The sequence below is a fragment of the Carettochelys insculpta genome, chromosome 2, assembly GCF_033958435.1.
Source record: "Carettochelys insculpta isolate YL-2023 chromosome 2, ASM3395843v1, whole genome shotgun sequence".
Taxonomy (NCBI): domain Eukaryota; kingdom Metazoa; phylum Chordata; order Testudines; family Carettochelyidae; genus Carettochelys; species Carettochelys insculpta.
In genome coordinates, this window is record NC_134138.1 from 122,082,981 (window position 1) to 122,095,244 (window position 12,264).

The 12,264-nt window shown below is 41.9% G+C and overlaps 1 protein-coding gene across 3 annotated transcripts in view; it reads right to left on the minus strand.

Moving 5' to 3' along the window:
• The window catches only part of NUP153 (nucleoporin 153), a 63,273-nt gene that overhangs the window by 5,321 nt on the left and 45,688 nt on the right, over nt 1-12,264 (minus strand). For all 3 annotated transcript variants that reach the window (XM_074987655.1, XM_074987656.1, XM_074987654.1), the window contains 5 exons: nt 10,391-10,510; nt 9,477-10,100; nt 6,383-6,577; nt 4,983-5,828; nt 2,946-3,314 (listed from right to left, as the gene is read on the minus strand). In XM_074987655.1, the coding sequence (XP_074843756.1) occupies nt 2,946-3,314; nt 4,983-5,828; nt 6,383-6,577; nt 9,477-10,100; nt 10,391-10,510 (2,154 nt within the window). The remainder of the gene's footprint in view (nt 1-2,945; nt 3,315-4,982; nt 5,829-6,382; nt 6,578-9,476; nt 10,101-10,390; nt 10,511-12,264) is intronic.

The following is a 12,264-nucleotide window of genomic DNA, read 5'->3' on the forward strand; positions in this document are numbered from 1 at the left end:
AGTAACTTTTCAGTCAGACGTGATGTGTGCCTCTACTCCTGTTTAGGAGTGGTGTGGTATGGGTCCCCAGATTTCTCTTAATGATTCCACAACAAGTGTGCCAAATAAGGTTTGGTTCCCCCCCACCCCAGTAACCATGAACCCACAACTCAAGTTGAGCTCTGGATTAAGGGGAGTTCTTTCCATCTTAGTCACAGCTGACTCACCAGTAAAGGCTTGATATAACAGATGAATGGGGGGAGGGGCGTCCGTTAACACTGGAAGACTGTTATATCCGAATGGTTATTCTGTATAATGATGCACTGACCTTCCCAGCCCACTCACTCCTGTCCTCTGCCCTCTTCTTCCCCTTGCACCTCCATCTCCCTCTCCCAATTACCAGGGGAGGAGCTGAACGCCGGCCTGGCTCCTTCCACCTCCTGCAGCTCTCAGTGCTGTGGTTCCTCCAGACCCCAGCTGCTCCCAGCCTGCCAGCAGGCAGCAGCTTCTGATGCCCTGCTGGCAGCTGGGTACCAACACACTCCACGCACACGAGGCTGGAGGAGAGCAGCTCTGGCCCCACACCACAGTAACCCCCCCGCCCCGGCTTCCCAGGGCCTGGGTGTGCGGAATGCTTGCCCCACAGGGATGTGCTCCCAAGCATGGCCGCTGGTGACAGGTGTCTCACCTCTGCAGTGAGCTGCAATGATTTGTTCAGCTGGGGGGTGGGGGTGGGTGCAAGCCATGCTGCTACTGCTGCAGACTGGGTGAAGCAGTGCAGGTGCGGGCCTGACCCTGCTGCAGCCCCTGGGACGCCTCTGCTAGCTTGCTGAGGTGAAGAAGAGGACCTCATGCTACGGAGCCTGCTGCTGCCACTCACACACCAGCCCAAGCACCTCCTGCCCAGCGCCATGTGGTCCACATATGCTAGGTTGACGTGAGGACCGCCGGCGCAAGGGCGAGCTCTCAAAGCTCACAGGTAACGTGCCGGGGCGGGCAAGAAGTCGTGTGGTGCACACATGCCAGACAGGCCGCCACCGCCATCCCCACTCCTCAGCAGCGCCACCCATGGACAGCGTCCGTTATCTGCAGTAGTGTAAGTCCTGCAGGCCATAACAGACCATCAATGACAATCCATTCAATTCTGACTTTCTTCAAATTACGCCCAGGGTTAGTATTTACTAAAACAGTTCTTCGCACATTGGATGGGGATTGACAGAACACGAGCTCACTCTCCTAGTTGTCTTAGCTCCCCTGGGTTAGCAGAAATAAAAGGTGGCAAAGAAACACATAACTAACACACAGGATTAAGTGAACCAACAGGTTATGTCTACACTAGCGAGTTTTTATCAAAAAAGTGGGGGCTCTTTCAAAAAATCCAGCAGAGCATCTTTCGATATTCAATGGGATGAGCACAGCGCTTCTTCCAGCAACCCTCCTCCTCTTGCAGATGAGGAAGAGCATCTTTTTCCAAAAGATCCTTTAGGAAAAAATGTGTGTAGACTCTGCGGGGTCCTTTTTTTTCCCCCAACAGAGCAGTTCTCGTGGCACCAGATTTGTTCGATCCGTGGCCCATTCTTTCGAAAGAACAGGGGCCATGCGTACGCTATTGAAAGAGCAGATTGATTTTTGTCGATCAGCTTTTTTGTGTGTTGACGCACTCTTTCAACCGAAGTTTTTTTTGGAAGAGATCTTCCAGAAGAACTTCGTTTGAAGGATCGCTGTAGACATAACTACAGGGAGCACATCCACCAAGTAAAAGTGTTGCTATTTCAAAGATACTTCAAGCAGCAATCACACAACAGAAAGAGAGCCTGGTTTACTGCACTATAACTTAGGATGCCCCAACACTTCGGCTTTCAGCAGGAAAGCAACAGATTTGTTTAACTGCACAGTTTGGTATTTCTGCAATAGACTAGATAATTCATGTAACTTTTTATTTTTTCAGATTCAGTATGACTCATTCAAAGTGAAAAGCTGGTTTGCTGGCAAAGAAGCTCTAATTCAGAGTTAGAATATTTTTTCTTAAAAATGTGGAATTTATTTGTTCAAACTCTGAACTGTGACTTCTGGCATGAAGAGTTCCACTTCTAAAAGAGCAAATGAGGGTTGGAGACAACCAAATGTAAATTCTGCTTAACAGAGTAATAAAATACATTTTAATTAAAATCACCAGGTGGTTTGAGTATTAACTTGAACTGGGAGATACAGTGCAAATTTATGCCAATTTAGAGAACACATTTTAGAATTTTACATTCTGATTTTCTATTTCTTTGAATGAGCGGGAGATTAACTCAGAAAAAAGAAATCTGATCTTAAATGACCCAGTCATAGTAGCAGCAGCAAACACCAGGGAAAAAGGCTGACGTAAGAAAAAGAAGCAAAGAATTCTGTGCTTAAAAAAATTCAGAGATTTTCACATGCAGAAAGTTGTGTGGGAAGGTAAAAAATGGACCACTTTCACTGAAAAACCTGAGTTCTGTCAAGTTGATCTGAGCTGTAAGAAAGCAAATAGAGAACCAAGGGCCCAACAACAGTACGATGACAGCAAAAATCTTGTGGCAACAAATGGACCCAGACTAATGAAGATTTAGTAGGAGAGCTTTAACTTTTCTAAGACTTCTTAAAAAAATATTTTTATCTCTTCAAGTTTAAAAAAAATGGGAAATTCAGCTTGATTTTCAAAAGCTGGTTGTTACAGCATATTCCATAGCTACAATCAAATTTCTATTTCTATGACAAAGTCCTTGAGATTTACTGATGAGAAGTACTAAGAGCCAGGCATTTGTTTCATAACCAGGCAGACCCACTGTGAAACTCCTTCATCGTACAATATAAGAATAATGAATAGCCCTGTACACAGCCTGGCTACCCTCCTCACAGTAAAATGCTGATGGAAATAAAATTGTGTTGGTTCCATATTTACCTACAACAGTGAAACTGGCAGCACTAAATTTTCTACATACCTGTAGAACTCGATGTGGTTGTGGCTCCGAAGTTGAAACCAGAGTTTGCAGTACTGTTACTGCTAGTTCCTGAACCAAAGAGAAATGACGCAACGGGTGCACCTGTGCTGGATGATGTGGTGGCTGGTTTGCGTTCTTGAGTGAACCCAAATGACTGAGAGGCATTGGATTCAGAGGCACTGCCAAAACCAGAACTGCTCACAGTGTTGCTAGCTTGTCCAAACAAAAAGGCTGCAGCAACTGATGGAGGATTTGAGGCAGAGGTGCTACCACCAAACACGCTACTGCTGTTAGCTGAAGTGCTTGTTATGGCTGTATTGGAGGTACCAGGAGTCAAGAAACCAAAGGCTGGCTTTGCTGCCCCTTGATCTGAAAAAGAATTATAAAGTATTTAAAAATGTGGCTCTCAGAGCACAATATTTTTCATTGCAAGCACTGTACATCAACAACAAACAGACAACACCTAAAGATCATGGCTTCTTTCTCATCTATGCAAAACCAAGGTGAAATGCACACACTGGTCTCTTTCCCAGGAAAAACAGTCTTAAAATGTCTCACACCTTGTCTTCTGACATTTCCATTCTTCTATTACTTACACCTGTGGTTCACCCCCCTCCTCTTTCTTTGGGAGTGGAGATTTTTATTCACAGTTACTGACAAAGCTCTACTAATCCTCTAGAGGAAAAAAAATCACGTATAAACAGGACAGGTAGTAGGGCACAACTGGAACAACAGAGCGATGAAACCGTGTATACAATGACGTTACTGAAAAGGTCATTTTTACCATTATATGGGCTAATGCAGGATAATATATTAGCACCAGATTTTATACCAGTACAATTATTTCTGTTAGGGCTCTGATTTATTTCTAATTTTCTTTAAACTGATAAACTTATACTGACATAACTTCTCGTGTTGGCAGTTACACCAGAATAACCTATTTCCCCTCTCATACTGGAATAAGCTACAGAGGTATAAGGCCCCTTTATGCTGGGATAACTGCGTCCATGCTATGTTTCTGCTTTAACTATGCTGCTGTGGAAAAAAGAGGAGGTACAACTTAATTGTAGGTAGGAAAGGCCAACTGCAGGGGTGCCCAGCACCTGGCCTACAGGCCAGAATCCAGCCTGAAGCCTTCTTACCCAGCCCACTGAGCTCGGCAGCAGCAACATTTTTAAATGGCAGCTGGGTGGCTCCAAGCCATTCCCAGCTCCTGCCTCTGCCACCACTCCAGCTCGCAAACAGTAGCCTGCCACGCTGAAAGAATCATGCTCTAGCAGCAGCCACAGGCTCTAGTGGGGCATGGGGCTCTGTAACAGTCCATGGAACTACTCTGGGGAGCAGAGCTCCACTGACCACCTCGGGGCCAGAGAGCAGTGCTCTGCAGGGGCCAGAGTTATCCCAGCAGCCCCAGGCCTGAGAGTTGGCAGCTCCAGCACCAGGACCCAAACAGCTAACTGCAGCAGCCCCAAGGCAGAAGCAACCCAGGAGCCAGCAAGGGATGGCATCACACTGAGCTCCTGGGTAAGTTTATTCTGGTTTGTTTTTATTTTTGTTTGTTTGTTTGTTTGTTTTGGGGGGGGCATTGTGACAGGGGTTAAGCCTGTGGGGTAGGCAGGGGGTGGTTTGGGGCTGCAGGGGGGTTTAATGCTGGGCGGGGGGAGATTGGGGCTATTTTGTGTTTGGCCCCAGGAACACACAAAAAAAAAGAAGTTGGACACCCGTGGCCTAGTAGACTAGGATTCTTACATACAGTAAATACTTTATCAATGTTTCAACCCATTTGGTGTTCAACTCCACTTACGTCCACAGGGAAATTGTAACAATTCTGTTATCTTCTAAGGCCCAGAATTATAAGTTCATCTTCATATAGTAAATAAAAAAAAAAAACAAAAAAACAAAAAAAAAAAAAAACAACTTTTCTAAACATCTAACATATTAACAAATCACTCAAGTGTTTTCTTGGCTGTGACTTAGTTTTGCTACTTTGCAAGTTTGACCAGACAGTTTAGGTTCAAGACAAGAGATTTTTACTACCTGTACTATTGGTTTGTGCCCCAAACGTAAAAGCTGGTTTTGTTTGCTCCGGTTCCTTCTCCTCTGGTTTTGCTAAGCTGAAACTGAATGTGGGTTTTGCTGTGCTCTCTTCTTTGGTCTGCTCAGACTTCCCAAAGGAAAAGATGGGTTGTGCCTTTGGCTCCTCATTGTCAACAGTCTTCTTGAACGCTAATGAAGTAGCAGAGGTAACAGAGTCCTGTTTCTCCTCTGTCCTTCCCAAAACAAACTGTGAGGCAGATGCACCCTCCATGCCACCAAAAGTGAAGCCTCCCCTTGCTGAAGGAGTTTCATCTTTCTTCTCCTCTGACTTATTAAATAAAAATGGACTTGTTGCAACTTCCTTTTCCTCCACAGTTCCAAAACTGAATCCAGTCACTCCTGTTTTATTCTCTGATGTAGCTATGGAGGCAGCAGAATTTGTGCCAAAACTGAAACCCCCTAAAACAGGTTCCTCTTTCTTTTCCTGCTGTCCAAGATTGGATGTCCCAAACTGAAATGCTAAAGTAGATGGATTGTTTGTACCCGAGGGAAGTCCAAAGTTTAAACTGTTACTCTTACTGTCCTTTTTACTCTCCGATTTAGAATCTGAGGAAGAGATGCCAAATTTGAAATCCCCTGAAGTTTTAGAGGAATTTAAGCCCCCACTCATGGTGTTTGTTACAGATCCTGACTCTGATGTAATGCCAAACTTGAAACCTCCTTGTTCTCCAAATTTAAAACTTTCTGTGCTTCCTAACGTCTGAGATGACTCAGAGGAGGATGACTGAATACCAAATTTAAATGATGGTGCAGAAGCATCTGAGGATACAGCAGCAGTACCAAAACCTGTAGAAAAGAACAGAACATGTTATTAAAACAGACATATGCACGTAAACCACGATCTTATAACACCACAGCTATTCTGGTCCTGATTCTCTCCAGAGCCACTTATAGCAAAACTCTGTTTTTAAAAAAAACAAAAAACAAAAAACAAAAAAAAAAAACACACCACACCTAGAAATGCCTTCTGTTTATACATTGTCAATTACTTTAGCATACAGACCTTCTCAAATGAGTGGTTCTGTACCCCCAACTAGGATCTGTAGAACCGTACTTACAACTCACTCTAAACCTAAGCTTTTTACATCTACTCCAAACAAATTAGGTGATATGGACTTCATTAAGAACAAGAACTTACTTCCCCTACTAAGATATTTTTCCCCACAAGTATACACACATAAAATGGTGAAACCTAACTAGTAATTTGGGAAAGTTTTTTTCTTTTTTCTGACATAACTTACACACACACTGTGCAAAAGTGTGGCAATTCACACAAATCTGACACTACAGTTGAAAGCAAAACAGAGAGTTCAATTATTATTTCCTTCATGAAACATTACCTTTGAGCTCAGGTTTGGTGCCTGCTTTTGCACTCTCACATGCTATGCACTTTGTGGCCTCTGCTTTGTTTTGTACCAAGCATGTTTCACAGTCCCAGCTTCCCTCAGGTTTCTTGAATTTGTCCAATCCCAGAAATCCTCCAGAAGGAGCTGAGAAAGAGGATGTGCTGCTGATAGTCACAGGCATGGAATCCCCTAGGAAATAAAGGAAAGTGTTAAAATGATACTACTCCCACAGCGAGCAGTTTGACTTCTGCAACAAATACTCAGGCTATGTCTTCACTCGACACAGAAGTCAACTGCCCATATGCAATTTTAGCTACACCAGTTGTGTAGTTAAAAATAGATTTATCCACTGTCAACTTCCATGTCTATCCAGGCGGCAGAAAGCTGACCTTCCTTCAACCTTCCTTATTCCTCGCAAGGAGTACAGGGGTTGACATTGAGCCCTGGAAGCATCATTTCATGCACAAAACTCTGGAAGATTGACCCTGAGTTGGTTGATCTTCCACTGTAGTGTGGCTCTAGCCTCAGACTGAAGTACAAATCCAAATCCAGCTAGTATATGGAGTCCCCTGAACACAAATTTCATCCCAGCAAATATTTGCTGTTGAATTGGGTCTTTGAAGCAGCCAGATTGAAGAGCTGCCTGCCTACCTTATACTTTTCTCCTTAAGTTCACTCTCCTCAGAGCTTCAAATTTGGAAGATTGGGAAGACATGCAGGCCTCATCCCACAACTTAACATACAGAAAGATCAGATATTATTTGCCTTCTCTCCCCACTTTCTCACCCCAGGTGGACCAGAGACCATGCAGTTCTCTGCATCATGGGGATCACACAAAAAGTCTTTCATTTCTAAAATTCCTCTCGGCAATAGCCAAATGCCTGACAAGCCACATCTAAAGGCCCACCTCACACAAGCAAGTCCCTGAAATAACACGGTAAGTCCACAAAAACAATGACTTCTGGAGCTTTATATACATATATATAAAATATATTTGGAAGAAACTCCACTTAACTGCACAGAGTGGTTAGAGAACTAGGTCCTAACTCATTTTACAGTTGTCAGAATTTTTTTTTAGGAAGGCTTTAAAAAGGCAACAGCATGTGACACACAACTAGATCCATTAAAAAAGGGGTTTCCATCATTTCTGAGCACTCTAGAATCCAGCTTTTACAGCTGGCAGAAAATAAACTAAACCTGGGTGTTTGGAGTCTTGGCTTAGTGGGTTAAAGACCCAACCCTACCACTTCCAACCCCTTCATGTAATTCCCTTTTTCTAGCTTTTCCTTGGGGCAGCTTTTCTGGTGGTGATCATCCATTAGGCTATAGGGATAGGTGGGCTAATGGCTCCCTTTGTAGATGTCATTTCCACAGAGGTATCCCAACTTGGAGGTATTCCTAGTTTTATGCCTAAAATTACATTCTAGCTTATACTTAAATTAGACTCCCTCCTTTCATTCAGCTCCTAGTCAGCTTTACTGAAAGTAGCCACATGGCGGTCATGTGCCTAACACTACAAATAAAAGCAAAACGTTTGTTTTTATTTACAATGTTATGCACATGATTACTCCCATATATAATGGCCCTGACTGCATCTGATTTTATACACACATACACTATACACAAAACAAAAACTAGATGTAGTCGGGGCAAAACATATTTACAGAGTTCAAGGCTTCTGCAAAAAAAGAGTGGTTCTCTTCAACTATTACAAAAATGAAAGCTTCTCCAACTCAAGAGATCAGGAGGAGCCATCGGGATTGTTTAGTTTGACTTGAACATCAAGTCATGAACATGAACGTCCTGTCGATGCACTCCTGTAAGAGGTGCTGGCTGGGTTACTAAAGTCCTCAAATCATGTTTTAAAGACTTCAAGTTACGGAGAATCCACCATTTACTTCCATTTAGACCAGCCAGTGACCTGGGCCTCACTCTATGGAGGAATGTGAAAATTGGCAGGGTCTCCGCCAATCCCGGGGAAAAGTTCCTCCCTGACCCCATATATGGCAATCACACCCATAGCATGTGAGCAACATGCACCAGACACATGTGGAAAAGAATTCTTAGTAGTAACTCAGAGCCTGAACTACCTGATGTCCCATCTCTGACCACTGGAGGTATCTGCTAATGGCAATTGCAAATGGGCCATATGCCTTTGTGGGAAAGCTCATCATACCATCCCCTCCATAAACTCGTAAAAGACAAGTTTGAAACAAGTGGGGTTTTATGTCCTCTTTACTCCCCTTGCAAGGCTGTTAAAGAATGTCTTTCCTCTTACTTACAAGCCCGTCTAACTTCACAACCACATCACATAGGTGACTCAGTCATCCCATGATGGATCAATGCACCTAGGTCTTTTCCAAATGATATGTCCCCAGCTTGTACCACAAATTCTTATTTCTTCATTATTGGAAAATAGTTACGTGTTTATATTAAAGAACACCCAGCTGAAGCTCTCCCTTACCCTCTAAAAGTCAAGAGACATTCCACTAATGGACTGACAGCTACCTAAGCATAAAAGGAATGTGGACACACACTGCCGGGATATACACTAGAAGTCAATTCCTACCTTCCTTCTCTGATGGGCACACATTCGTACACGTATAAATAACTTTTGAAAAAATTTTGGAACCAGAATTCAAAACAATGTACTCTCTCTCTCCTCTCTGTAACGCAGTACTACAAAAGCCATAGGATAACGAGTTACCAACAAAACAAAGAATTTTAGCTTTGTCTTGCAAAAGGATTTTAAGTCACTAATTTGTGTTGGAACATAGGCTACATCTGTCCCTTTGGAACAGAACTACCTCATTCCACACAAGGAGGAGAAGCAGATGCTACTTCTAAAGCAGGGGCCCACAAGCAGAAGCTTGGAGAAATGGTAACCAGGAAACAGATATTTAGTCACACAAGTCTTAAGAGACAGACTGTTAGAACACACACATTCATCTTAATCCTCAATTTTAAAGGCAGAACATTCAGTGGTCTATACGCTATGCTTTCACTAAAATGAATGATTTTTAAACACAAGGGCTTAAAAACAGATTTAAATGAACTTGCAAGAGCTGAGAGTTAAAATTAATCTTACCTGGTCTCTCACATTGACAAGCTACACATTTACTGTCTTCTGCCTTATTTGACACAAGGCACACTGTACAGTCCCAAGAGCCCTCCGGCTTTTTGAACTTGTCTCCAAACCCCAATGCGACTGTAGTTTCAGTGCAGCTAGGAGAGGAAGTCACTGCTACTGTATTTTCTGTGACCACTGGCAACGTCAGAGCAGGCTTTACTCCTGTTCCAGGCTTTGGTGTCTCACAGGCCACACATTTTGTAGCTTCAGGTTTATTCTGGACTAGACATGTATCACAATCCCATGTCCCTACTGCTGTTTTAAATTTGTCTCCAAAGCCCATTGTTCCTGTTGCAGGAGCAGCTGATTTAACAGTGCTGCTTAGAGTCAACATTCCAGTCTGTTTAGCAGGATCCACTGTCGGGACTTTAGCAGCTTGACAGGTTATGCATTTGTTGTCTGCTGCCTTGTTTTGTAAGAGACATGTGTCACAGTGCCAATATGATGAAGCTTGCTTAGAGGTCTCCCTGAACCCCAATGAACCTGCAGAAAAATTACTTATTGCAGGCCGTGTATAAACTTCTGTGCTTGTTGAAACAGACTGTGTGGCTGTAGGGGTGAGTGTCTTCTGAGAAGTAAACTCTAGAAAAATAGAAACATGAAATCAGGTACATTAGCTCTTTTGAGAAGCAACTTTTAGCTCTCTAATCTTATTGTACAACAGAGGATATATATGGGGGTCCTACGGGTGCAGGAGGTCTCTAGTATCAAATATAAAGCAGCAATGGCAAAAAGCCACTGTCAGGCTGTTCTGACACCAGCAAAACTCAGCCTCACATTAATGGTTTAATTAAAGTTTCTCTACAATGCAACACTGCATGCCACCCCCGGCCTTACTGCAAGTTCTTTTTAAACAGAATCCATTTTCTCACCAGGGCTCTTTAGAATATCCAGTACACTCCCTTCTTTCAAGACTTTCGCAGGCTTGAAGGCGCCATCATACTCTTCCTTTTCTTTCTTCTTATTGCTGGTGCTATTTACAGCAGTGGTACCTTTAAACAGAAAGTTTATTACTGTCATGGAAAAACATGATTGACTGAAATCAAAAGGTTACTTCCTTCTTCCATCCCTTCCAAAAACATAAACTGTCTTCAAATGTCTTCTTAATTTCCCATATTTGATTTTTAAACTGTTATGTTCTCATGAGACACAACTAAGAATAATCAAAGGCCAAACAACTTTTTATGTACAGTTACAGGGTTTACTTTCTAATTTCAGCCTCCTAGTTTCAACTTAGTTGACAAAGCAAATAAAATTATTACAGACTTGTATAAAGAAAAGTTGGATATAGACCTAGTTGGGAGTTTTCCAATAAAAATAAAGTTTTTAAAACACAAAAAACACAGTTTCTGTACAACTTAAGTTCTTCATATAAAATTTGATTTTACTGATGTCTGATTTTCCCCAACAGGAAAATATTTCACTTTGGTTCAGTTCATGCCAAACCAAAATATTTCAGTTTGTTGAAATGAACTAAAACATTTGGTTTATAAAGTCAGTTCAAGATTAAACTGCATCTTCCAATCCTGCCACCTTGCCCCATAAGAGCTGTAGTTTGGATTTATCAGGTCTCCATTCTTTTCTATGCATTAAGCTCCCTCACCAATGATGCTGATGAAACAGTCTCTCCTGAAACTGTGCCGTAATGCTGCTTCATGGGAGTCATATGACTATTCATATATGATGGGAGATGAGCCCCATCCGTAAGATAGAATGCATGAATGTGGCATCCAAACTACAGATCCAAATGAGACAGTGCAGCACCAGAAGGAGATGCAACTTACCACTGAACAGAACTGAAACAAAATGTTACACATTGGGAATATCAAAGCATTTTGTTCAGGTAAGAATGCTGATATGCAGAAAGGTTTTTCCACTTGAGTCAATTTTTCAGAACTTTGCCCCAATATTTTTTAACATGCATTTTAACTTTGTGTTCTACTTGATGCTGAAAAGAAATATAGAAATATTAGAATTTCCTGCAGAATAGAAATTCTGGTTTCCACTTTACTGGCATTATATGCAGAAGTATTAACATCTACTGTTGTTTCAATTTTCCCAAGAAGGTTTTCCTTCTTCCCTGCAATCACTCAAAGAAAACTATTAGGGCTTCCAATTAAGAGTGGAAGAGAGAGAAAATCTCAAAAGAATAAAGAAGAGCTGTTTTCGAACTCTCCAAAATTTACACTTAGAGAAAGATGTGCTTGTCACACCGCTTGCTAACATTATGCTGTTTACAGAGAGAAGACTTAACTCTCTTCAACTAAAATATATCATTTGTATGACTGATCTGACACAAATTACATCTTAAAACTACCCTTTCATCCTCTCAATTTTTAAAGTGTCAAACTGTTACAACTTTTTGTTTGTTTTCGTACTGCTGACCTGTCAGCCTGAACTGTGGTGGCATAAATATGCACTTTTAAGAAATTACGTTTAGAAAGAGCTCCTAAAACACCTGGGAAGTTACCCCCTGTTTGATGGAATACAGTTATTAAGAATCTGAATGGAAGGGACTAAGTCACGAACAGGTGTTTCACCTGCTACAAGTACAAAGCAAGAGTTTGCAAATTCTTTACTGTGTAAGATGTAGATCTGATGTAACATTTTAAAACAATCTGAAGCAGTCAATTTAAAAAAAAAGTCAAATATACTTTAAAGGACTCCCAAAATTCCCTCACAGTTTTTGCATTTTAAAAATCAATTTTCCGATCTTTTAAAAAAAAAACTTTTGCTGTGTGAAAGG